The sequence below is a fragment of the Phyllostomus hastatus genome, unplaced genomic scaffold, assembly GCF_019186645.2.
Source record: "Phyllostomus hastatus isolate PE091 unplaced genomic scaffold, TTU_PhHast_1.1 phas_contig_37, whole genome shotgun sequence".
Lineage (NCBI taxonomy): Eukaryota > Metazoa > Chordata > Mammalia > Chiroptera > Phyllostomidae > Phyllostomus > Phyllostomus hastatus.
Window position 1 is genome coordinate 432,568 of NW_025333867.1, and position 27,928 is coordinate 460,495.

General features: G+C 36.1%; 1 protein-coding gene and 1 non-coding gene across 7 annotated transcripts in view; one reads left to right on the forward strand and one right to left on the reverse strand.

The window, feature by feature from the left end:
- The first annotated feature begins 1,820 nt into the window (after positions 1-1,820).
- PRPF4B (pre-mRNA processing factor 4B) overlaps positions 1,821-27,928 on the forward strand; it is a 35,150-nt gene continuing 9,042 nt past the window's right edge. For 5 of the 6 annotated variants that reach the window (XR_006786012.1, XR_006786011.1, XR_006786014.1 and 2 more), the window contains exons 1-11: positions 1,821-2,008; positions 8,700-9,899; positions 12,724-12,900; positions 15,390-15,545; positions 17,156-17,237; positions 18,579-18,789; positions 21,107-21,180; positions 23,009-23,099; positions 23,764-23,911; positions 25,217-25,354; positions 26,277-26,430. Coding sequence is in view for 2 of the 6 variants with exons in the window: in XM_045841637.1 (XP_045697593.1) it covers positions 1,872-2,008; positions 8,700-9,899; positions 12,724-12,900; positions 15,390-15,545; positions 17,156-17,237; positions 18,579-18,789; positions 21,107-21,180; positions 23,009-23,099; positions 23,764-23,911; positions 25,217-25,354; positions 26,277-26,430 (2,568 nt within the window). In the remaining 4 variants the exon portion in view is untranslated. Of the gene's footprint in view, positions 2,009-8,699; positions 9,900-12,723; positions 12,901-15,389; positions 15,546-17,154; positions 17,238-18,578; positions 18,790-21,106; positions 21,181-23,008; positions 23,100-23,763; positions 23,912-25,216; positions 25,355-26,276; positions 26,431-27,928 lie in introns of all 6 variants that reach the window. The other variant, XM_045841638.1, reaches the window with a different exon arrangement.
- LOC123820817 lies at positions 12,163-12,268 on the reverse strand. Its single transcript, XR_006786023.1, has one exon. It is a non-coding gene; the product is annotated as a U6 spliceosomal RNA (small nuclear RNA).

A 27,928-nucleotide genomic window follows, 5' to 3' on the forward strand; every position in this document is an offset into this window, starting at 1 on the left:
TTAGCTGCCTCTGCCGGGTTTCCTGCGAAGTGACAAGTTCCAGAACAGGTTTCCGGAGCAAAGGTTGTTGAACTGGAGGAGGAAAAGCGGCAAGAATGAACGGTTGGGGTTATAGTTTGAAAATGAAATGTTGCGCTTAAATTTATGGTTTAATAAACGCTTGCTGCATGATTAAAGTAGTAAGATGTTTGCTTTAACTCTGTCATCAAAAAAAACCATTCTTCCAAAACTGCAACAACAACATAAGTGTGCATGGTGTGTATGTTATATGCAGTGACTACTGACAACTCTGAATGATGTCCACAAATGTCCTATCCTCTCCTCGGGGCCTGTAGACTCGTGCCTACGGTTTCTGTATGAAGTCAATTCATTTCATATTTCCTCTTTTCCTGTGGCCTTCTATTTTACCAGCAATATTGTCTTTTCCAAAAGACCCTGCGTTCTCATGTGCCCGAGGTACAGTAGCTTAAATTTTGCCATTTTTTGCCTGTGGTGTTTCAGGCTTAATTTGCTCTAGGACCCACATGTTCGTTTTTTCACCTATCCAGGGTGTCCACAGTTTGGGGTGAGTCCTTGACAACTCCCCTTCCTAGTGTACACTCCGTACTGGTAGTACCTTGCAAACTAATTTGGTGAGATTTTAAAGGAAGTATTTTGCCAGCATCGTTTTCTGAAAATTATTTTTACTATGCTCTTAAGAAAAAAAACCTTAATGGTCTGTCCAAATCTACTTTAACCAGTTATAATCTGGCTTCGAACCTGAACATCCTTAGCTCCTACTTTCCCTATCTATCTTTCCCATACGTGATGTGCTTAGTTTAATCTTCACACTAAGCATACTGCAAAAAATCATACAGCCGAAGGTGACCAGAGAATATTACAGTTGAGGAAACTGAGATAGGCCTATAAGCTTTCCTCTACACTTCACACTTTCTGGGAATCATACTTATTTTGTAAGAATAGTTAACTTTACCCCTGTGAAAAATCAAGATACATAAGAACCCCAGATATTCCGAGCTCAAATTTCCAGGACAAACCCAAACTCAGTAATTACAAGACTGAAAGTAATGGTCACCCTGCTTTCAGGTTCTAGTGTGTGGAGATTCTTTTTTTTTTTTTTCTTTTTGAGAGCAAGAGAGCGCAGTATCAAATCCTAAATGGCGCCGAAAACTGTCCAACAGTCAGTGTTTTCTCATATACTGTTTCATTTAGCTCTATACTGTAATCCATTATTATAGAAAAGCATGTTAGATAATTTGACCAAAAAATACTACTTAAAAGTTCAGTTTACAGAACCAGTTAACCTAACAACTCCTGAACTATTCCTGGATTTAGCAAAAATTGAAACTGTTTAAGTTTCAAATAACTGTATCAATAACGGTTACATATTAAAAGATAAACTTACGTTCTAACTGCAGCTCTAACTTTCCAGTATTCTCAGTATGTCTTTACACAAACTTTCTGTTAATGCGATTTCCAATTATCTAGCCAGTAAAAGGGCATTCACTGTGCCTCCAACGCAACCCAGAAGCAAAATCAACGTCTTGTTTGCCCTAGCTTGAGAGTTTTAACTCAACTTCTGTGCCCCACAGTAAAACCAGTTGTCGGAACCCTACACAGGATACTGGAATCCCAGTCTGTTTGCGCCCATCGCCAGCAAGCCCGAAGATGTAGGTCGGTTCTAACTGACTAGAGCGCAAGCCTAAATCACTCGGCCTTAAACGATTAGCAGGCACCACCTACAGCTCCTCACGCCCCCTCGTCCGGGGAAGTTGCGTCATCACGCTGGTTCGCCCCGTCCCCGGATGCACTTTTATTTCCGGATTCTTAGAGCGGACTCAGAGCTCCACGGTTCCCGACGCGCTTAGCACATGCGCGACAGCTCAGCTCTCTCTTCTTCCACTTCCACTAGCCTCCACCGTCCGGGCAGCCGCCGCCACCGCCGCCGAAGAGTCAGGAAGTTCAAGATGGCCGCCACGGAGGCTCAGTCTCTGCGGGAACAGCCAGAGTAAGTAGTCTCTCTGAGTGGTACGAAAGGCCGGAGCCCTGGGGACTGCCAAGTGGCAAACGGTGGAGATTTGCACGGGCGGGCGGGAAAGTTCTGGCCTAACGGCGAGAGCCAAACTTTGCCTTTCCCCGCTCATTATGTTGTGGGGCGGGAAGCGTGGGGTGCGGACCGGCGGTCTGCGAGCTTCGCTCTCCCGGAGGCCGCGTCTGTTGGGTCCAGGGCGGCTGCGGCCTGCCGCGCGTCGTTGCCCAGGGAGGCAGAGGCGCGAGCGGCCTCTACAGGTCCTGTGCGCTAGGCGGCTGCCGCGATCGTGCAGTCGCACCTTTCTCTTCCTCCCAAGGGGACCGAGCGGAGCTCCGTGGCCGCAGCACTCAGCAGCATCGGTGTTGGGTATCCAAGGAATAGTGCGGCACCCGGGCAAGCCCTAAGATTTTTCTTCCTTCCGCCTGCAGTACCTCGGTCGTCCTGCTACTGTTGGCAGTGTTAGAACCAGAAAGCGGAGAGAAGGGGTGCTAGGGTCACCCTCTTTGACCATTTCAGAACTATAGTTTGTGCACTTCATCTCTCCACTCCTGTATTCTTTACTCCAGTATCCAACCGATATTTTCACCCCTGCCCATTGGCAGCTTATTTGCTAACTTGTAAACGTGAAACAAAGTGAGACCAACTCCTTGGTTTTGAGGCCTGACATTTTTGGCCTAAGTTTATAACGCGTCTTTGGGAGTACGGTTGGAAGAAGTAGTGCAAATTGCTGGCTCCTTCCAAATCCAAGCACTCTGTCTGTAATTAAGCTAATGTGAGAATCGACGCGGCCAAGTGAAAACATAGTTGTATATATTGCAGAGGCTAACCATTACTTAACTGAAATCAGTATTTTGTTTTTCGTGTTTATGCTAGGAAAATTCACACAAGGACATAAAAGAGAATGAGTTTTAAAACAGTATTCCTATTTGGACCGTTTTTTGCACCAGCATTATCTGATTTGTTTTCAGCCATTTTAGGAAAGAGGTAGATAAAATCTCCCTTCGACTTGGGACTGATAGGAGAAATCTTTGTCACCAGACAGCCCCTCACTTCATTGCTGTGCAACCAGTTGGACTCCAAGCATTTGCTCTACTGAGCTAGACAGTAAAGTTTTTCATTCAAAACTTTTGGAATCTGCTTTATTATCTTCACAATTTGACTTAGAAGAGAGCAAATGGATTTTAAAGTTTTAACTAGACTTTGTCTCTTTGTTTCTCTTCGAGTTCACAGCGTGTACAGTTACAGTATTTATGACAGTGCAGTACAAATCTTATGCAATGTAGTTGATTATTCTAGTAATTTGTTTAGAGTTCTATATAGTACTGTGCCCATTCATTTGATTTCAGGGACAGTTCAGATTCATTTTGAAGAGTCTTCAGCCATATTTTATTTACATATTCAAGTACTAGATTTAATAATAGTAAGTAACTTTATTTAGGCCTCTGCAATATGAATGACACTGAGATAGTCTTTAATTCTACCTCCCATCCCCCACAGAACACTCAGTATAAATGGAACATTTGGTCAATATGTGTTCCACTTTCAATTATTAGAAAACATTTAACAAAGTAAATAATAGTTTGATCTGAAAGCAAGTACTGCCTATGCTACTCATAGTGAATACTGGATATACTTTAGAGGACACTGAACAGTTCTTTAGAGGACACTTGAGTAGTTTATATGGAATCTATTCAGAGTAGAACATTTAGAAAAAATAAATATAAAAAACAGGTTTAAGCTTCCTGAATGCTTTTTAGTGCTTTTGCATTTGTCATTCTCATGAGCTAGCTCAGCCTTTTGGATAGTTTTAAACATTTACATTTTAATATGCCTTGACTTACAGACTTATTTGCACTTTCCAAGTACCAGATACTGTTCAAAGCACTGAACAAATATTAACTTATTTAATCTTTATAACATCCCTATGGCAGTAGATACTGTTCTATAGATGATGATATTGAAGCACAGAAAAATTAACTTGCCCAAAGTTGTACTAAGCAGCAGACCTAAGATTTAAACCATGGAAGTCTGATTGGTTCTAGAATCCTGCTCCTACCTATTGTATGGTGTGGTCTACCAAATTGTGGCTCCTTTTAAAAATAGCCTTTAAGGTTTGAAATCATTTTTACTTATTTCCAAGGTCCCAGAAAGATTCAGTTTTTGATATGGTAGTTTCGGTTCTTTGAAAATTAACCCCAAATCTGATTTGGAAAATATATGGGTCAAGGAGTTCATTTTAAGGACAGTTGGTCTTTTAGATTCATTCTTATTTTTATATCGTCATCAGTTCTGTATTAAAGTAGTTTAACTTGTTAGGGAAATAGGCTTACTTTCCTTGTAAGAGAAGCAGTGGCATCCATTTTGCTCACCATTCTGTCACCAAAGCATAAATTGAATGATCTCCAAATAAGATGTCAAAAAATATTCTTGTGAAAAAAGGAAGTTAACATCACACTTGCTGCTGGTAACTGGTCACTTTATTTTAAAATTGTTCATGGCTATTTTCATTATGCCAGATGCCCCAAGACCTTGGTTGTTTGAGCGGTAAAACTGATGCATTTCATTTGACAAAACGAATAAATACTGTTAAACACTCCCATATTGCCTGCACTCTTAAATCAGATTTCTTTTCAAATAATATGATTTGAAGGATATTAATCAGCTCTCAGTATTGTTTTATGACAAACCTCTTGTAGACCAGGTTGGTATAAACATACACCTGCCAAATGTGTAGTGTTAAGTTGGAAAATATAAATTTATACACATGGAATTTATATATGGTAGTCCCCCTTTTTCACAGAGGATACATTTCAAGGCCAACAGTAGATGCCTGAAAACACGGATAGTACCAACTTATATATAACAGGCATACATCACTTTATTGCACTTCACAGATACTGCATTTTACAAGTGGAAGGTTTGTGCTAACCCTGCCTTGAGCAAATCCTATTGGCAAATTTTTCCAACATTTGCTCATTTTGTGTGTCTGTCACATTATGGTAATTTTCACATTTTCAAATTTTAGTGTTATTTTATGGTGACATGTAATCAGTGATCTTTGATGTTACTATTTTAACAGCTCAGCTGATGGTTAGCATATTTAGCAATAAGGCATTTTTAATTGAGAAATATTCTTAAAAAAAACTGTACTGTTGCACACTTAATAAAGTATAGTGGAAACATAATTTTTACATGCACTGGGAAACCAAAAAATTTTTATGACTTGCTTTATTGCAATATTCACTTTATTTTGGTGGTGTAGAACTAAATCTGTAATATCTTGAAAGTATACCAGTACTGTTTTTTCCTGTACATACATAGCTATGATAAAGTTGAGATGAATAATAATAAAGTATAACAATTATGGCAATATATTGTTATAAAAGTTATATGAGTGTGGTCTCTGGCTCTCAGAATATCTTGCTGTACTTACCCTTCTTGTGATGATATTATCACGTTTCGTAACAAGAAACTTTTCCATAAAGCATTAGAAGAAAGTTGTTACTAATGAAACTAAATTAGCTGATTTAGCACAAACTCATTATACGTAATATGTTATGCCATGGATTCACTGAGTTCAAGTTTTCCTGATTTACCTAGTTAGACTTCAGTTGTTATTTTTTTATAAAATTTGCCTTAGAGATCAACTGAAGAGGGTGCTTTATGCCTTATTCCAGTGTGGGGCAACTCTAGGATTCTTAAGGTTAACCCAGCTGGCTTATAGAATTCTTACCAGTAACATAGGCATTTCTTGAGATAACATTATTAAATTATAATAGAAACTGGGGTCACTCGTGGGAATGACTCTCAGGTAACACTGAGCATCATGATGTAGGTCCTGATTCTCAGAAGTTTTAGGACACCGTTGGCAAACACAAGGCCTATGGGCCAAATCCAGCCCTCCACCTTGTTTTATCTGGCCTGGCACCTTGTTTCTACCCTGTGGCATCGCTGAGCTCTTGCTTAACTGTTAAGGAGTAGTTACATTTATACAGTCCTAAAATGCCGTTACCTTTGAAGGTAACCGTAAGGCTGATGTGCCTCTGGTGAAAATGAGTTTGACACCCCTGTTTTATGAGTTAGATAATTTGTTGGTGAGCTCTTAAGAATTTTGAATGAAACTTCTTGGAGGACTTGGAAATTATAGAAAGACTTAGAAAAGCGTTCAAAGAGCAGAATTTTCTTAGGGGGGCGGTGATTAAGTCATTTGGAGTATTGTGGGATAGGAGATTTCTGGGGAAGGGTTGCCCATATGTGGGTAGTCTGTATAAAGAACAAAGCTGAATGTGTTTGTATCTTCTACCTGAATCCGTGATTTTCCCTCCTTCACATTTGAACCATGTTGGTCTTTTTTTAATACAAAGCTGCTGTCTTTTTCCAAGTCTTTTGAAAATGTTCTGTAGTCCAGAGAATGCTACTGTATTTATCCTGTTTTCTCTTACCCTGTTAGAAACAAGTAAACTTAAACTAAAACCTGACTCAACAAAAGACGCAGCTTCCTCTGCAGCTCTCTTTCAGTACTTTTTTCTTTTCCACAGTCAATAGTACCAGAAATGAAGTTTGGTAGCCTGACAGCTAAAAAATTCAAAGTTCTTGCCATGTGGTAGTTATGGTCTCCATATTCTGCATACCCCCTCATTGTCAACTGGAAACTTTTCAAGCATACTTCCAGTATGTCCTTTATTGAACACAGTTCTGGCTGGAGGGCCAGACTTTTCTTCAACCCTTGCTGTAATGGCAGTGTCTTTACAGACAACCCATCATCCAACAACTTTATCTTTTGGTTCTTGGGTCTCTGACTCTAGTGTCTCTGTAACTCCATCTCAACCACTCACTCCCAGAATCTCATATTATATCTTGTCATCTCCTGGAATTAGTCCATTGAGATCTTCACCTTCATTAGACCAGTTTCTTCCACAAGTTTGATGCCTTGACAACAACAATCTATTTATGGTTATATATAACTATGGTTTTTTGAGGGGGTTGTCATTTCCCCCCCTTACACTGTGCCTTTCTTCTTCTGGTTAATTTTTTACTCATTCTCTAGGGCAGTGTTTCAGCTCATGTACCTTCCCAATAAACATTTCTTACTTCCAAAGTTCCTGCTTAACAAATAGGTTAGATTTCTCTGTAATCTCATACAAGATACCCCCTTTGATCATTTTCAAAATGATCAAAGGTTGAGTCTTCAGTGTTCCCATAATGCCCTTATTCATGTCATTATCATTACACTTTCTTTTCCTCTGGACTATAATTTTCTTGAGGGAGGCCAGTATTCGTCTTTTATATTTTGTTTTCCTGCTACCTGGCTTAATGTCTATATTCAAGTACAGGTGATTTTTTAAAATGTTAACAGAGATTGAACTAGATTTATTAATTCTTAAGTTACAAGGAGCTATTTGTAGTATATAGCATAAAAAACTTACTGAAAGTACAGGACTATATAATTTGAAGGACTTTGACCAAATAATTCATATTTTCCTCCAAAAATAGTATGATGGCCCAAATTCAAATAAACTTAAGTCTGATTTTGGTTTCATATTCTAGGGAGTGATGATTTAGTATGGAGTGTTTCTAAAGGGTAAAATTAAAATATTGCTGTTGTAGTCTTTGTTTAACCTGAGAATATTAAACATCAAGAATTCGGCAAAATAATTTAGAATCGCAAACTCAGGATAGCCCAAACAGTCCCCTATTATTATGAACATATTTTGGGAAACCAATCTCTTCATTTGAAACTTAGATTATAATAGTTCACTGAACAAATACTATGTTGGACCATGTGGTGAAGTTACCCATTTTGGACTCTTGTTGACTTACAAAAGACCCTTTAATGTGGCTCAACCACAAGATTGCTCAGTGGCTGCTACAGGCCGACAGTCCTAACTCCTGATCAGTTTACTTGAAGTTTTAACCCTTAAAGGGTTACTGTCAGCATCAGCTGCCAGTGCACATACATGGTGGAGTGCTTATTTTGGGTATGGCTGAGTATTGGCTCCAGAGATTTTTTTTTATTTATTTTTTAAAGTATGCTTCTGAATTTCAAGTGGAGAAAGAGATTAGTCTTCCAAGATATGTCTTTGTGTTTTATGGGGAAAAAGAAAATGGAGGATGTTTTTCGTGTTAAGTCTTTGTGGGAAAGACTTGAGTGACTGTTTCAGTAATCGGTGCTAACATTTTATCTGGTTTGGATTCCCTTTTCCTATTAAGTATAATTATTTTAACCCCTATACTATGTATTTCCTCTAATACTTTTGGTATTTGCGTTCAACCATTAGAAACATATTAAAGGTTAAGCCACTGTTTGACTCATTTCTTGCCACATGCTGTGGGGAAATCAGTATCTGAAGCTGTTATGAAAATACTTTATGTATGCCCTGACTGGTGTGGCTCAGTGGATTGAGTGCCGGCCTGCAAACCAAAGGGTTGCTGGTTTGATTCCCAGTCAGAGCATATGCCTGGGTTGCAGGCCAGGTTCCTGGAGGGGGGTGCATGAGAGGCAACCACACACTGATGTTTCTTTCTTGTCTCTTAAAATAAATAAATAAAATCTTTTTTTTTTAATGTTTAAAAAACATCTGTTACATTGAGATGTATTTTAGTGTTGTTGTGACCCTGAATGCTTGATAAAGGATAGGATTTTAAAATGTGTTTGATGTATTTATAGGATGGAAGATGCTGATAATTCCGAAAAAAGTGTAAATGAAGAGAATGGAGAAGTATCAGAAGACCAATCTCAAAATAAGCACAGTCGTCACAAAAAAAAGAAGCATAAACACAGAAGTAAACATAAGAAACATAAACATTCCTCGGAAGAAGACAAGGATAAAAAACATAAACATAAGCATAAACATAAGAAACACAAAAGAAAAGAGGTTATTGATGCTTCTGACAAAGAAGGTATGTCTCCAGCAAAAAGAACTAAACTTGATGATTTAGCTTTGCTGGAAGACTTGGAAAAACAGAGAGCCTTGATTAAAGCTGAACTTGACAATGAGTTAATGGAAGGAAAGGTCCAGTCGGGGATGGGGCTCATATTACAAGGTTATGAATCTGGCTCTGAAGAAGAGGGGGAAATTCATGAAAAGGCAAGAAATGGAAATAGGTCTAGTACTAGATCTTCAACTATAAAGGGGAAACTTGAACTTATGGACAATAAAAATAGTACAAAAAAGCGAAGTAAAAGCAGATCCAAAGAACGGACTAGACATAGGTCTGACAAAAAGAAAGGTAAGGGAGGTGTTGAAATAGCTAAAGAAAAGACAGCTAGGAGCAAATCAAAGGAGAGGAAAAAGTCCAAAAGTCCATCCAAAAGAAGTAAGTCTCAAGATCAAGCAAGAAAATCAAAATCTCCTACCCTTAGAAGGCGATCTCAAGAGAAAATTGGGAAAGCCAGATCTCCTGCTGATGACAAGGTTAAAATTGAAGATAAAAGTAAGTCAAAAGACAGAAAAAAATCCCCAGTTGTAAATGAGAGTAGAAATCGTGATCGAGGCAAAAAATCCAGATCCCCAGTTGACTTAAGAGGTAAATCCAAAGACAGAAGGTCACGGTCCAAAGAGAGAAAATCAAAAAGGTCTGAAACCGATAAAGAAAAGAAGCCAATTAAATCTCCTTCTAAAGATGCTTCTTCTGGGAAAGAAAATAGGTCACCCAGTAGAAGGCCTGGTCGTAGTCCTAAAAGAAGGAGCTTGTCTCCAAAACAACGGGATAAATCAAGAAGAAGTAGATCTCCACTTTTAAATGATAGGAGGTCTAAACAGAGCAAATCGCCTTCTCGAACTCTGTCTCCTGGTAGAAGAGCCAAGAGCCGATCTTTGGAAAGAAAACGAAGAGAACCGGAAAGGAGACGACTTTCTTCCCCACGGTAACTTATTTTCAAAATGTTACTACTTTTTGCCAGTGCACCAGATTTTAAAGGAGAAGCTAGAACTTGTGGATGATGAAAGATGAGATAGTAATGAGTTTTATATTATTTGCAATTTTGTCATTGTGTATCTTAATTATGGGCAATTTGCAAATATTCAACTTGGTGACAGACATAGTTTTTGTTTTCAAGTTCTTAATGTAGTGTCTAATTTATAGACCCATTCTTTTAAATCCAAGTAATTTGGCAGGTAAAGTTCTATACACTCATTTATGGAAGGGGTATATGTAGTTACTAGAGAGGATTATTCATTGAACAGTATAGGCTGACATTTTAAACTTTAAAAAAGGATGGGTTAGTTTTAAGGATTGTGATCTGTCTGTTCTCTTGAATTGGCATGATTTTGAATTCTAACAATAAAAATTGGAACTATAATTTCTTTTAGCTCCAAAATACAAGGAAATTGAAAGCGGAAAAATTTTTTGTTACTAAATCATCATATATTTACTTATAACCAATTGTTGCAAAAAACCTCTTAAGTTTAGGAAGAATGGTATAAGAAATGATTTTACTTTTTTACTAATAATAGTGAAAATTATCATATATGTATAATACAGTTAGTCAATCACTTTTCTCAAATTCTTGTGATTCTGTCCTCATGAGGTGGATAACTTGTATTTAATGAATTAAATGAAAAAATCAGATTGCCTATTAACTAGGATCCTGGAAGTAGTAAGGCACAGAAAGGATTTTGGTAGGGAGGGGTGGGAAGTTGTTTAGACTAGCTAAACTACTCTAGAAACAGGTTTTTTAGCATCTTTATATTCAGTGATGAGGCATGTGAAATTGTCAGCCAAGTTTCACTTAAAAGAATGTTGGCTTATTCTGTGTCAGGATGTGAATTCATAGCCATTTATTATTGCATATTAACATTTACTGTGTATGGGTATAAATATAAGCTATAGTTTGTCATTTTTCAAGAAATACGAAGAATACTCTTTTCAAGGAGCTTTATTTTAAGAGATACTGTTGATTCTTTACTTCTAAGTTACATTGTAATAAAGTGGCCCATTTTCTTTAGCTTCCCTTCATTGAGACCTGTTCATGTTACTAATTATGCTATCTAAAGTGTTTTTGTTTTTTTTTTCTTTTAATTACTGAGTTTAGAGAGAGGAAGGAAGCGGGGAGAGAACAGCATCATTTGTTGTTCCACTTACTTATGTATTCATTGGTTACTTCTTGTATGCGCCCTGAGTGGATATCAGACCCTCAACCTTGGTGTATTGGGATGATGTTCCAACCAACTGAGCTGCCTGGCCTGGTCCTAAAGTGTTAGTTAATGATCCTGGTCTCTTTCAATTTGCAATCAGTTGTGATATTTTGAAGAGTTTATGAAGGATTAGAGTCCGGTTTTTGAAACAAAAATATACTTTGAATTCCAAAAGAAACAGTAATTAAGGAGAAATTTAAATAATGCAGAAGCATGTAAATTCTCTTCCTCTCTATCCTTCTACTGTCATGGGGATCTGTCTTTCTAGCCCTTTTTTACCAAACACTTCTCTGATAATACATAAAGACATTTTAAAATTCTTTATGTAACAGCAACATATTTCACAGTGTAGATATGCCATAATATATTTAATCATTCTCTTGTTGAAACTGATAAAAATTTAGGTTGATTCCAGTTTTTCATGATTGTATGCAAAAATGTCCACGAGTTATGTGTGAGGTTTTTTTGTAGAATAGTTTCACAGAAGTGAAATTGCAAAGTCTAACTTTTAAAAAGTTATTGCTGAATTTTCTTCTAGGAAATTTATACCAATATGTATTTCCATGACTGGATGGACTATCCTTTTCCCTAAACCCTTACTTAATATTTCCTCTGTTGTAAGTTAATATTGATTGTAAGATGCTATTATATGTAATTGATATTTTAAAAATAAGGCTCAACTGCAAAAATGTCAAAATTTAGAAATAAAACAGTCTTTAAACTTAGGAAATGGAATATTACCACTCCCTTGGGGAAGTTTTGAGTTGACTATCTGGGATTAGAACCAGTGGCTTTGACCATAAGAATAATCTCTAACAATGTAAATTCTGAGACCAGAGTAAATAGGCTTTTTTTCTGTGTGCCTAACATAACATCAAAACATCATTGTAATCATTTGAATTTAAGTTTTATTACAAAGTGCTAATTTGTGTTTACTATCTTTATCACACCCTTTTTAACACTGTGGGCATGTATTTTTATGTATTTATTTTTTAAAATACGGAATGCTTCATGAACTTCCTTGTCATTCTTGTGCAGGGCCATGCTGATCTTCTCTGTATCATTCCAATTTTAGCATATGTGCTGCCGAAACAAGTGCTGTAAACATTTAAAGGTGTCTTCCTTCTAACAGACTTTTTGGAAAGACAGAATTTTTTCCCTAAGAACATTTTTGCATGATTCCAAGAGTTATAAACATGCATGTTAGAAGAGTAGAATAATACCTAAAAGCACAAAAAGTGGATTTTTATAAATCACTGCAATAGCATGCCCTTTCCTCAGGTGTTCATTACAGCTCTGGCCAGATAGCCCAGTTGTTTAGAGCATTGTCCTGACACACCAAGGTTGCAGATTGGATCCCTGGTCAGAGCATAAATAAGTGAAACAAAAATCAGTGTTTCCCTCTCTCCTCTCCCTTTCTCTCTCTCCCTCTCTCTCTCTCAAAAATCTGTTTTTTAAAAAAAAGATGTTTATTACATGTAGAAGAAATTTATTTTGATTTAATTTATTTTTCTTAATTTAATTTATTTATTTAATGTATTTGTTCCCCTTAAGAACACGACCTCGAGATGATATCCTCAGTAGGCGTGAGAGATCAAAAGATGCCAGTCCCATCAGCCGGTGGTCTCCAACCCGAAGAAGAGCAAGTAGATCTCCCATTAGAAGGAGATCTCGCTCCCCACTCAGGCGTAGCAGGTCTCCCAGAAGAAGAAGCAGGTCTCCTCGGAGAAGGTAAAGATTCATTAAATTCTGAATGTTTAATGTAGTTTTCCTTCAAATTTAAATGTGTCAGTGTTCATCAAAAACTTGTCTCTTAAAAGTAGGACATTTTTTTTCTCTGTTTTTGAGAGATAAATACTAAATGAGCCTAGGCTTAGGACTTTTTTTTTTTAACTAGTATAGATCATAGCAGCCCACTTTCCTTTTTTTTCTTACAGTTCCGTACTTACTTTTCTGTTACCTTAAGAACAACGCCTCTAGATGATAGCCTCAGTAGGCATGAAAGACTCTGGGCAAAGACCTAAGTGACAGTAGTAAAAACCATTTTATGGGAAGCACATGTAGTCAGTAGTTAGTTGGTTAGTAAAAGGTTGGCTTTTAAAGCAGGGAATCAATTTAAAATAACATATACGTTAAATATTTTTACCCAAAACATGAATGGATGTTCATTTGCCAATCTTTCAACATTTTTAATTGAAACAATACAGGAATATAACTTAAAGAGAGTACACCAAAGACATATATTGCAACCACTGGATATATCTTGACATATTTCTGAGTATTTTGTATCCTAGATTCCTCAAGTAGAAAATGCTTTATCGAATAAGCATGTGCATATTTAAATGTTTTAAAGTTAATTGCCTTATTATCTATTGATTTTTTACTTTGGACAATTAGTCTTTATATTGCCCCTCACATGTTTCTCTTCTGCCTGATTTCGTCACCTTTCTGTGTGCTTCCAGATATCATCATTATGATCATGACCATTATTCCTTACTGAGCAAATAGAGGGCCTTCATTCTAATGCTTCTAGCCTTCTGGCTCCAAAATGATAGTCCTGCTTGTACAGTTATCATTGTAGAATTTGTTTTCCTATCCTCTTGGTATTCCCTTGTTTTCCTTTTGTTGTGATTCTGTTTTCTGTATCCAGTGCCTACTTGTGTTACCCCTTTGCTTTAGTGATGAATCGCCAGTAACTTCCTGAGGGAAGTGCATGGGAAGGACGTATATTTTGGTATCTATGTCTCTAAAAATGCCTTTTATTCTCATTGCTGAAGTGTCAAGGAATGGAACTCCAGGTTGGCATTATTTTTTCCTAAGAATTTTGAAATTGTCATTTATTACTCCAAAAAAGAGAATGTTGAAGTTGTTATTCCACTGTTTTCTAGTATCTAGTATTGCTACTTAGAATACCTATTCTGATGTTAGTTTTTATAGGACTTGCTCCCCCCCCCCCCCCCCTTTTAATAAATGTGCTGTGACTGGCACTAGACTCTTCAGCAGTGTCTAGTCCTTTTTGGTCCTTCATTACATAAACTTCCTCTTAATCCTGTTTTCAGTGGAGTGTCTCCCTGGTACCTTGGGCCAGTTTTTACAACCAGCACTTCTCTATAAAATAAATCTTAGCACCTCTCTATAAAAAAATCTTAAGTATTCTGTCAGAATGTGAAGGGGGGTGGTTGTCATTTTCTGCTGAGCCAGGAATGTATAGTCAAACTGTTACTAAAGGCTTTCAGCCGATTCTTTTTAGCTTTTATCTCATGCTTTATCCTTCAGGGACATAGTATCTCCAATTCTTGAGGCTTTCTGGGCTTGTGTGGCATGCACTACTTGTCTCTTTTTTACTTTGTCTCTTCCTATTGGACTAAGATTTGATCTGTAACTACTCTTTTCGATTTGTGTATTTTAAGATTTTGTTAGCATCTCAGCTGTCATGACTCTTCGTTTTCTTTGGCTGAATATTTTCTTTTTAATTGTTCCTTTCACTGTGCTTTTAGTAAGCCTTCAGAAGAAATCCGAGATAAACATGGTTATCAGATGTGGTTAACAGGGAGTTTACCAATCTTTTCTAGACTCATAGCCTGTGTGTTTGGAGTTCTGCATCCTTTTAACATAAACTTCACTGTTAATACTTCAACTATTATAACAGTTTCTATTTGTCTAACATGAGGCATTTAACCTTTAGGCATTTATAAAAATAAAAAAATGTCTGGGGACCATGTCAATTAAACTTGGGATTTTTATCACATTTGTCCTTCCCATAGCTTATCATCAGATCTTTTTAAAAATCAGGTTTATTGAAACATCATTTACGTAAAGTAAATTCACCCTTTTTGGTGTAAAGTAGTAAGTTTTGACAAACGGAGCAATATAACCACCACAGTCAAGATATAGAACATTTCTACTACCCCCATAGTCTCTGTGCTCTTTTATAGCCAGTAAGTAGAGTAGCTGTGTTTTAGTTATTTTCAGTAAGCTGATTATAGCCAACCTTTCTGGTAATATTTTACTTTCCTTTAACATTTTAATTGACTCTTTAATACTTTATTTTTAGAACAGTTCTAGGTTCCCAGCAAAATTGAGCTTTTGAAAAGTACAGTTCTGTATACCTGTGCTCGCAAGACAGCACAGCCTTCCCAGTTTTAACCTTAAAAAAATATTGTGTATGTGTATATATATATGTATATATGTGTGTGTATGTATATAATCTTTTCAAATAGGGACAGAGGTCGGAGGAGCAGATCACGCATGAGAAGGCGGTCTCGATCACGGGGTGGTCGTAGACGTAGGAGCAGAAGCAAAGTAAAAGAAGATAAATTTAAAGGAAGTCTTTCTGAAGGAATGAAAGTTGAGCAAGAATCTTCTTCTGAAGATAAGTAAGAGTGACATTTTCCCATAATGTTTTCTTTTTCAATTTAGAGAAACACTGTTTGACATAAATCTTTATTTTTCCACCTGAATATTGTAAGTGAGCCCATTTGTTTGGTTCTGAATTGAAAAGTTAATCTTTGTGCATATTTTATAGGATATATGGCAAAGGTCATGGTTTTCTGAATTTAGATGTTTCAGTTTTGGCTAGAGTAAATATTGGGTCATTACTTTATGATGAGCTTTCCCTTTATTTATTTATTTATTTATTTTTTAGAAACAGTAGATATGTTAGATAATCTCACCAATCTTTTAAGATTTTATTTATTTATTTTTAGACAGAAGGGAAGGGAGGGAGAAGGAGAGGTAGAGAAACATCGATGTGTGGTTGTGTCTCACACATTCCCCACCAGGGACCTGGACTGCAACCCAGGTATGGGTCCTGACTGGGAATCGAACTGGTGATCCTTTGGTTCATAGGCCAGTGCTCAGACCACTAAGCCACACCAGCCAGGGCTAATCTCGCCAATTGTAATACCGGTTCTTGCCGGGGGGGTTATATATTAAGTTTAGACTTTTTAGTTTGTAAAATGATACATACTTTGCATCTGAGGCTATCTGGTGGCAGATATGTGTGTTAAAATGTGGAAACATTTTTAAAATGCTGAAACATTTCAGTGTTTAATAATATAGCAGGGAAATTTTTTTTAATGAAAACTTAGTTATGTAAATAAAACATCTCAAAAATAAGTAAGACTAGTTTAGAGCAATGAATGGTTCTCAACTGGGAGTAATTTGCTTTCCCACATGGCAATGTCTGAAGACATTTTAGGTCATCTAGTGACTAGAGGCCAGGGATACTGTTAAACATCCTCCAGTGCACAAGACAGCCCCCATAATGAACTATCAAAATGTTAATAGTGCTAAGGACAAGAAACTTTGATTAAAGCTAGGTGATGAGAAAGCTGAATTGGGGAAAGGTGTTATACATAGATTCCTAACCCCTTCAGAGTCCAGTGGACATTCAGCAGACCACAGAAAAGGCTGCACTGGGAGGGATCATGAAGGTCGTGGAGGAATTTTTTAGTGGACAGTTAGGACCAGTCTGGGTCAGTGTTAGGAGATAGAGCCGCATTCCTCTTCACATTGTATGTTAATGTTTACATGTGCATTTTTGATGGAAAAAGATCTATAGCTTTCAAAGGGTTCTATGACCCAGAAAAGGTACCTTATTTATCTGTGCTGGCCTTCTTGTTTTATAGGTGTAGAAACTGAGGATAGAGAGGTGAAATGACTTTACTAATACTAAGGTCATGACAAAGCCATTGATGACATTTTTTTAATTCAAGGATCCTTTGTTCTTCATTTTGGTGCCATGAAACAGTTAAGGGTAAAAATGAGACACAGAAGGTTAAATTACTTGCAAGAATTTCAAACCAGACACTGAGAAAGTTTTAGAAACAAAGATAAAGAGGGTAAGATAGCTTGAGACTTCTGCTTAAACTTACTGATGACCTGCATTTTCCAGCTTTTATTTTTAAAGCATAAAATTATGGTGTTGGAATATCCAGGGGTGTTTAAAATTAATTATAAGTATATATGGGTTAACTTTTTTAAGCCTTGAAGACTTTGACGTAGAGGAAGAAGATGAAGAGGCATTAATAGAACAGAGAAGAATACAAAGGCAAGCAATTGTCCAGGTATTTGATTTTAGTAAAATTTTGATCAGTCCTCCTTAATCAATATTTTAGTAAAAGAAAGGTTTTTTACTTTAACAAAGAAGTGACAATAGTAGCAATTCAATAGGTCTTTTAAAAAAGTATTGTTTCTTAATAAAATTGAAATGGTTACCCTTTCTGTTATTAATAGGATTGATATAAACCTCTTTTGTAAGACAAAAATTTGAAGTTTGCTTTTTAAGTCAATGAACAGGAAAACCCCCATAAATGAGTGTAGAATAAATTGTAGGAACTTCATTTAGCACAAAATTATGCCTGTTACTATTTGAAAGAAAACAAACTTCTTAATATCTAATTGTTTAAATGGAACATGTCAAAAATTTTAAGATTAGTTTAGAATTAGGCAATTAAAAAAATTGGATGGGGAAAGTATTGTGCATAGTCTTTATGTAGTTATTTAATGAATTATAAGCTGAGCTGCCTTGGAAGATTGTCAGTTCTTCCCTGGCAATCCTGGCATAAAGCTGTGACCACTAGATCCTTTATGAGTGGCAGACCATATAAAGTGCCTTCTGTCACCTTCTAAATTTGATTAGAATTTTCTGCTAGTGATGGGAAGGTGAGTGTGTGGAGTTGAAAGGAAGAATTCTGAAAGACATGGAAAGTGTTTAGATACTATAAGGAAGACAGCAGACAAAAGGAAAGAACAGTTGTGGTAGCTCACCTAAACATGCATAACAAACCATAAAACAGGTAATGGTGTGTCAGTGAAAGAAAGAACTTAAATCACCAGAGGCTGGCTGTGGAGCAAAACTGGAACTTCAGAGGAAACTTGACTTTTCTGGGACACTGATAAAATTATTATTATTGAATTGCTATTCCCAAAGACTTGGTTGAAATTTTTTTGTTCTTGCCCAGGTCCACAATCCCTTATCTCCAACCGTTGGGGGCAGATGTGCTTCAGAACTCAGAAATATTTGAATTTTAGAAAGGTAATATGGTGCATCTGTGTATAGTAGCCCCATTAGTGGGGTCTAAAACAGCACCCCATCATCAAATACATGTGTATTTCTGTAGTGAGGCATATTATGTTCATGCTGGGGGAGATAAAGAAGACTATAAAATAGTGTCACATTTGTTTTGGTCAGTTTTGCCACCTAATGAATGTATACCATACATAGTAAATGACTTGAGAGTTTTGTGGGGTTTGGAATTATATAAGGGATTGTGGATCTGATTCAATCAAGGGATCAGTATTGTTTAAAAAGTTTTAACATGTGATTCTTTATAAAGTACCTCTTAGCAGATATAGTTAGATAACATCAGATTTTATGCAAATAATGTATTGTGTTATTATTACAGAAATATAAATATCTGGCTGAAGATAGCAATATGTCTGTGCCATCTGAACCCAGCAGCCCCCAGAGCAGTACTCGTACACGGTCACCTTCTCCAGACGACATTCTGGAAAGGGTAGCTGCTGATGTTAAAGAGTATGAACGAGAAAATGTTGATACATTTGAGGCCTCAGTAAAAGCCAAGCATAATCTAATGACAGTTGAACAAAATAATGGTAAGTTAGATTTTTGTTGTGACCATGCTTTTCTCTGAATTCTTGGCTCTGTAACTTCATGAGAGAGATTGTTTTGGAATGGGGAAACTGAAAGAGATTAGGAATGTTACTCGGTAACTTACAGTAAGTCATACAGTATTTATTAAATGTATCCTAGTGAATGTTCTCCATAAATGTATTAGTTTGCATAACTGGAACAGTATATTGAATTCCCACTCATAATCTTTTGTTTTGCTTACTAGAGTATTTTAAAACAAATTTTAGGCATGATTTCATTTTTATCCGTAAATATTTCAGTTTGTGTATTTGTTAAAGACTTAATGGTTGCTTTGAATCAAAATCCAAATAAGATGCACTTACTATATTTGAGGTATATAAGTTGGTTAGGTGTCCAATACTCCTGGGCCTTTTCTGTAGACAAAGCTAAGAAATACATACATTTTTGGAAGGGAATTCATACCAATGTTGCCAATTAAAATTTGAGGGTATAGGGGTTATATTAACTGATTTGATTTTATATTTCTATCTCTTACAGTAAAAAAACTTGCTTCCAATTACATCGTAACTCAGGTTATTATTTTGAAACTTTCATAGAGTTGTCAGTATGATTAACAATATTAAAGGTACTGAATTGATGTGGACCCTGGCTGGCAGGATCTGTGTGTTGTGGCCGCAATGAACAAATTCACTCCTGTGGAGAAAAAGGGACGTCCTGGCCGCTCTCTAAGAGAGAGAGGGAGAGGGGCCCTGACCCCTACCTGGACAGGCTTATTGTTTTTGGGGGGGTACATGACATTGAGGATGGTCCTCATTTACTATGCATAGGTTCACTGTAGGTGATTACCTTTTACAGATAACAAAGAGAAGAATGTTGCTAATTACTTCAAAGAGAAGGATGTTGCAGACCAAGGGGAAAAGTGGCTGAACTGGTTACACTCCATACTTAGGAGGTTTAGCACAGACTTTAGGGAGTTACTTTAGAGATATGCAGTAAACATTTGCTGCCTCAATCCAGGGTGAGGGAGTTTTATTAGCAAAAGCAAGTCTCATGGCAGCGTAGGTGCCACAGGTCTGATTCCCCAATGGGAGAACCTATCCGTGGGCATGGCTCCTGTATACCAGACCTCTCTTCCCACTGGTTTTTCCAAGTGGGATCTGGGCTACATTCCCACACCACACGGAATGCTTCCCTATACTGAATGCAATTTGAAATTTAATAGTTCTTTTTGTCCTTAGGATGCATTCCAAGGTATATAGTCACAAATCTCTTTTAAAGTCATTTGAAATAATTCTCTGTATTGTTACACCACCATTTTGATAGGTTTAGGTTTGTTTTTATTTGCTTTTGCTTTTTAATAATTTTTTGGGTTTTTTAAAATTACTAAAATATCTTTCATGTGTATGTATTTGTAATCTGCCTACACAGGCACTCATCTGCATGAAAATGTCTTTACTTGTTTTTATAGCTGCTTATTATTTCAGAGTAATGAATGTGCCATAGTTTATTTAATCTGTCTTAAATGGTGGATATATAGGGCATGTTCAGTTGTTGGCTGTTCATTGGAGTATTAGTTATAACAGTGTTATACGTTAAGACATTTTTTAATGCTTACCAGTGTACCTTTGAGGTGGTTTCCTAGAAATGGAATAGAATGAATGAATGGATATTAGAAAAATGTTGCTGTGTATCTCCAAAGTCACCTCTATAATGGTTGTACAATTATTGCCATACACAAGCAAGGTCTGAATGCTTAACTATCCAGAACCTTGTTAACAAAGTGTTGTTGTACTTGGGATTTTTTAGCCAGTCTTGTAAAACAGATAGGTATTTCATTATAGTTTTAATTTGCATTCTTTCTTTCCAGGAACCCTTTAATTTTTTTACCCTGGTGTTTTTGTTTTTGTTTTGTTTTGTTTTTGTTTGTTTGTTTTTTAATGGGGTGGTTGGACTTTTTAGGAGAGAAATATATATAGACCTATATCTATTTTTAATGGGGTATTAACCTTTTGCAATTTAAGTTGCAATTTAGAAATACAATTTTTAAAGAGGAGCTTTCATTTTAATACATAATCATTGTTTAGCTATTAGCATGTTAATTGAACATCGGTGAAAGAATGGTAGTAGATCTTCCAACTTTATGAAATGTACCCTTTTAGGAAAAAGTGGATGGCTTTGTAAATGATTTTAAGTTCATTATTAATGAAAAACTGATGTGCAGGAGGAAAAAAGTTTGAATTGCTATTAGTAGTTTTCCATTATTTGTACTTCAATTTGTATCCCTTCATTTTTCAAATATTAATGCTAATTTTCATTAAGGGTCTTCTCAGAAGAAGCTTTTGGCACCTGATATGTTTACAGAATCTGATGATATGTTTGCTGCATACTTTGATGTAAGTTATTTTCAATCATAAAAACACAACTATTACCCAAAACACATATAAATAACAAGTATGGATTTATGCATGAGTGTGTAAATGGAGGGAGGGGGAGAGAGAGATGGATAAAGCAAATTAATAAATGTTAACATTTGGACACCTGGGTGAAGGGTATCTGGGAACTTATGTACTAGCTTTACAACTTTTCTCTAAGTCTGAAATTAAGTCAGAACTTTAAAACAAATGTAGCACAACAGTTTGAGAGTTTCATGAAGAGTTACTTGGTTGGCCAAAAAGTCCCTATCGGTGTTTCCTTTTATAAAAAGACACATTTTTTCATTTTTACCAGTAATTATTAATTTGGATATTTTGAGTATGTCAGCTATCTCTTACATGGTATAACATTGGTTGTTCTTAGTTAATGTTTCCGTTTGATCGTTATGTTTCAATTGTCGACCCAACCGTGGAGCATCATCCAGTGAGGAATCTCCAGCACGAAATTTCGAAAACCACTTTTGACACATTGAATCAGTCACAGCAGCTTCCCCATACACTGCACAAATCTTTACTTGCATTTCAGTTGTGTTTTTACCATTCTTGAAATAATAAAGAAAACATAACACGCTGAAAATGTATATTTTCTTCCATTCAGTATTAAAATGGCTACACAAAAATTCACCAATTTTGATGTTTTTTTTTTAAAGCCCACACTGATATGACAGCTGTCACAATACAATGTAAGCAAATTGTTTCAAATGAAGTTAAAGGTAACTTAAGTGCTACTCGAGTTTTCTTACGGAAAAAAGTAAATGAACTTTTTGGCCAACCCAGTAAATACCGAGTGACTTGAAGGTCAAGTCACTTGATTGTGACTTGAAACAACTTTTTTCTTAGATTTCCACACTGTGTGTTTTTGTATATGGTAGTTTGGTGAGATAAGGTGACATCAACAATTTCCAGGCCTTTATTAAAACAACTCATTTTGGGCTTTTATATGTAGGTGATGGAGAACTTAAGGGTTTGGAGCCTAATAGAAATCATTGAATTGTTGAAAATGTTATAGAGTGGGTTAAGAAATTTTGGTCCTTTAGCCATTTTTATCAGTGCCTTTTCTTGAAGAAGTTTTAAAACAAACGTTCAAAAGTAAGAGAACATGAGCAATAGGAAGCTTTGGTAAGAGGAGGTGGGAAGGATAAAACATATAACAGGGAAATTAAAAATGGAATAGGATAAGCAGCCAATGCCCAGAACAAATTGGTACTCAGCACACACTGGTAATTGGCTTAAGTAACGTGTCACATACATATTTTGCAATGGGGCGGGGGAGTGGTGTGTGATAAAGACTCTTCAGAAGTGCCAGATAACTCTTAATTTCCCTCATAGGCTTAGCTGTACAGCCAGTGACATTTCATACATATGTGGGAAGACAAGCAAGGGGTGTTACATGGACAAGGCAGTAAAAGAAATGTGAGAATTGGTAGGAGAGTTGTATACTGATTGTTAACTGAGTGCCCATGTATAATGTTTGTCCTCTATCAATAGCTATGGAAAATCAGATCTGGTTTGAGTTTTTGTTTTCATTTATATCCTAGTCATGTTCTCAAAAGTTTTTAAAGATACTTTGTTAATTTTTTTTCCTAAACATTATTGTGATACGGGAGACTCTGGTGATCATATTTCATTTATGTCATGTTTTACATGAGTTATATAGTAAGAGTTTATTTTGGCATGAAATGTTTTTATTAAATTATAGCTGGTTTCACCCATTTTTGTTTTAGAGGAAGTACTTTAAATGTCCACCTGATTAGTGGGTACAATGCTCATATTGCCTTCTTAATTTCAGAGTGCTCGTCTTCGGGCTGCTGGCATTGGAAAAGATTTCAAAGAGAATCCTAACCTCAGGGATAACTGGACTGATGCAGAAGGCTATTATCGTAAGTTCACTGTTCTTACTAATTTTAGAGTTCATTGTAACATTTTGTAAAAGTATGTGGCTGATGTAGTCACACACTGAAGAACCCTAAAAGTCACATCATAGTGCCGTCACCTAAAAAGTGGCTCATCTAGCAGCTGCTGAATCCCAGTTTATTTCAGTAAGCAGCCCAGAAGCATCACAAATTGAAGTGAGGTAAAAACTTGGTGTGCAGTTTAGTTCTATTCACAGTTGTTTTCAGCCATTAGATAATCCCTGAGAAGGAAGGGATCCATCACTTTATCCTCTTGATCTGAAAACAAGAGAAACAACATAAAAGGAAACTTGTATTGGTCATGCAGGACTACAGCTGGAAACATTTCAGCCAGCACATTTCTTCCATATCCAATGTTCAAATCATCAGCATTTGATAGAATGGATAGCAGAAACTCTCTCTTTGTAGTGATTATAAGTGGGCGTGCAATTTTAACCACATTATGAAAGACTGACCAGTGGAGGCCTGACTTTGATTCTCTATGGTGTCTAGGAAACTAAGCACACAGTAGAATTTGACATGTTTTAAGTGACTGCACTGTTTCCTACTTTTTAATTTATTTTGTATATCTCATAGTTTTGTTTGGTAATCTGTGTGGTCAAAATTCTAATTATTTAACTTAATCCTTTAGGTGTGAACATAGGTGAAGTACTAGATAAGCGCTACAATGTGTATGGCTACACTGGTCAAGGTGTGTTCAGTAACGTTGTACGAGCCAGAGATAATGCAAGAGCCAACCAAGAAGTGGCTGTAAAGATCATCAGAAACAATGAGCTCATGTAAGTTCAGAAAAATATGTGATGAAACCTTTAACAACACAGGTATTCACAAATCAAAATACGTTTAAGTGCCATTAAAAAAGTAAATATCTGTATAAGTATTGCAATTATAAAATGACAGAAGCTGTTCTTTTTAAGATTTTATTTATTTATTTTTAGAGAGGGAAGGGATGGAGAGAGAGAGAGAAACATCAATGTGCGGTTGCTGGGGGCCATGGCCTGCAACCCAGGCATGTACCCTGACTGGGAATCGAACCTGCGACACTTTGGTTCGCAGCCCACGCTCAATCCACTGAGCTACGCCAGCCAGGGAAGAAGCCGTTCTTTTGATGGGATTTTTAGTTGATAGCCATGTGTTAAATGTGAAGTACTAGAATTGTAGGCTGATTTATATTTCAGTGCATTTCAGTACCTACTATGTACACTAGTATCAACTTAGACTCCTTCCTTCTGCTGCATGGCTAATGTCCATCTTTTGCTAGGAGTATCTTAAACTCAAGACCAGAGGAGAGAATCAATAAAAGGATTATATTGATTAGTTGCCACTGATAAGAATGGTGGTAAAAAAGGAAAGCTGGTTTATTTAGATAGTTCTGAGAATTACTTGTATCTTTTATCTTTTGCCTTTTTCCTTTAATAGAATAGTTACGTAATTGCCACACATGTTTTAATGCATAATCTATACCACACACTAAGCTGGTATTAAAGTCAATTTATACTCTTTGTTCTGAAACACTAGAAAGAAATGTTGCAGATTTATAGTACATCTTAAACCACCCTAGACTTAAAAAGTTTTTTTTTGTTTTGTTTTGATGGTTATCCCAACCCCTGTAATATAGACACTAACTTTTTAAAATGTGGCTTATTGACAAATTATAACTAGAATTTCAGAAGATAGTCACATAATATTTAGTGAGACATTCCTTAATTAGACTCCTAAGGAACCAAGACTGTACATAGTATGGTTTCCACTTTTGTATAACATAATGTTTATGTCAAGACTTAAGAATAAAATGTGCAAGATTGACTTCCCTTCAAGCAAGGTGGGTTTATTCTTCAGTGTTTTTGTGTTGTTGATTGGTTATTTTGGAAATTAACATCATGAAAATAGTATTGATTTGGTATAATGTATTGTGTAAATGATAGAGTCTTATTATTCCTTAACAGATTTATTATTACTGGTTTTTAAAAAATACAAACTAACGTATCACCTGTGGTGCATCAGATTGGAACTTGCAAACATGTGCCACTTTTCCTAAATTCTGCATGTATTTAATTTTGACCAAATTTTCTTTTTTATTTCAGGCAAAAAACTGGTTTAAAAGAACTAGAATTCTTGAAAAAACTTAATGATGCTGATCCTGATGACAAATTTCATTGTTTACGGCTCTTCAGACACTTTTATCACAAACAGCATCTCTGTCTTGTATTTGAGCCTCTCAGGTACAGTGTTAAAACTTACACATTATGCTGAAAATTAAACTTCTTTATCTCTACCAACCTCACTTTAGATTCATCAATATTCAGCCAGTCCACCGCAAGAACTCTTAAAATGTTCAGTACCTGACTATTTAGTGAGGGGCACTGACCTCTTTTCCCTTACATTGTCAAATAAAAATATGACAACAGCCAACACAACAAGAGCTGTCTGGTGTGAGTGAATCAAAATTATACTTTTTTTTGTTAGATCAGCAAAAAATATGTTTTTTTGATAGGCCGCAGAATTTTAGTAGTTTATGTGTGCTATAAGATGAAGAAGGTTGAAAATTGCTGCTGTAGATGAATGACATGACAGATTTTCTGGGTATTTGATTTTTTTTTTTTTTTCATTGTGCCCTAGTTTTTGGTTGTTTTAACTTTTGGTTAAGAGCTTACTTTTTGACACTCATTGATGTATAAACATTGTTTGCACATTATGTGCCAGTTACTAATCACTTTTAGCCTTCAGCTCAACAAGAGAAACTCTCTGGAAATTGAGTACTTCAAGGAAGGATTAGGCAAGAATGAAAAGAAATGGGAATAGGGGAATTAGAAATACGATTTTGATCTTCAAAAGCATGGCTTTGTTGTTAGGCTTTCAAGTATAAACCCATTCTAAAATCAATATGAATTTTACCATTGCCTGTATTCTAGTTAATTTGAAAATTGAGTTCTACTGGAAAATTGTGATATGTGCACACCATTCCATATGCTCTAATTTCGCTGCAGAACAATTTATTAAATGTTTTGGACTGGGGTTTTTGAACAGAATATTTTCATTGTAATCCATATTTAGGGTTTAATATTACTTTATGCTTAAATGTTTTGCTTTTTTAAATGAACATTTTGCATTTTAACCCTGAACCATTTTTTTCTTTCCTAAAAGTATGAATTTACGAGAGGTGTTGAAAAAATATGGTAAAGATGTTGGTCTTCATATTAAAGCTGTAAGATCCTATAGTCAGCAGTTGTTCTTGGCATTGAAACTCCTTAAACGATGCAATATTCTACATGCAGATATCAAGCCAGATAATATCCTGGTAAGTCAAATAGCCAGGTTGCCTTGTATATTCATATACTACCTTACTGGTAATGTGAGATGATTATTACTCTAGAAATAAGATCGGAGAAGAATAATTTACTGTATGTATTACCCATTACAAATGACTTTACCAGTTTTTACTTTTTTGGTAATTGAGCCATGAAATTTTAAACCATAAAGAAAGTTGAGATGGGCCACTGTCCCAGTTTTTTCTTTTTGATTGTGGATTCACACTGTACACACTTATCCCAAAAGTGTTTTAATAATAATAACGATGGGCTTTCTCTGGTATTGGGGCGAAAAAAGTGCTGCACATGTTGCTGTTTTGAAATAAGGTATGTCTGCACTTCTTTGTTCTTTAATTTTATAGACTGATGGAGCTAAGGATATTTAAGAGTACTTCCTTCTCATAAGCAGAACTATGGAGTTTTTAAACATGCCCAGGAGTCATTCTTTTTTTCCCCTTAGTCTTTATTGCTTTAGAAGCTGTGCCTTCTGAGCCCAAACATAGTTAAAGCTTAGTCCTGGTTAGATATTAGATTCAAAGGCATATTTCATGGTCTTGACCTCTTTTAACTGACAACTTCTGATGTAGCATGCAGATTCACAGTGTTTATGTTTTTGAAATTTAGAAATATATATCATTATAATGTAATGATTAATGCACAAATACAGTATTTCCTTTTATACTGCTGCATTAATAATGAGGCATTCCATTTTGGTATGTTTGGTCTGAGTTTATAATGTATTGCATATCTAATGTAACTTGTCTTTAGGAGCTAATTACAGTGAAATGGTAGGTACATTATGAATGAATTGTAGACTTGTCTAGTCAACTTAATAGTTGATTTTTACCTCAATTTTTTTCTTTTTTAAATTGTAAAATAATTTTAAAGATAATTACACAGTGAACATCTGTGTAATCACCATGGAGGTTAAAGAATAAGACATTTGCCAGTATCTTAGAAGCTCTTGTTTTTAAAACTTTGTTTTTCTTTGAGTTAGTGTTAAACTAGTATAGATTTTCACAGACTCTGACACTGAATATTTTCCCTTCCTCAAGAAGGAAAAATAGGTATCAGAGACCACATGGAGCTGTTTAATGTAAATCCACAACCTTTAGCTGATGACTTGGGCTATCAGTGTGGTAGAAGTATCACATCCCTCATGAGAGGGTAGAAGATGTATAGCCAGACTGAAGTGCACCTAAATGTAGGTGCACCCAAATGCACCTAAAAGTGCACCCTGCTATCATTTAAGGCATTTTAGCCAATCGAAAAGTTCCATTGGTAGGTCCTAATTTTAAAATGGCCCTGGGTTTTTTCTTGCTATTTGCAACTGCATTTTTTTTTATCCCCTCCCAAGGATATATTAATTGATATGAGAGAGATAGAGGTAGGGGGGCAGAGAGACAGACAGACACTGATGTGAAAGAGAAACATCTGTCAGTTGCCTACTGTACTTGCCTTGACCAGGGATGAAACAAGCAACCTAGG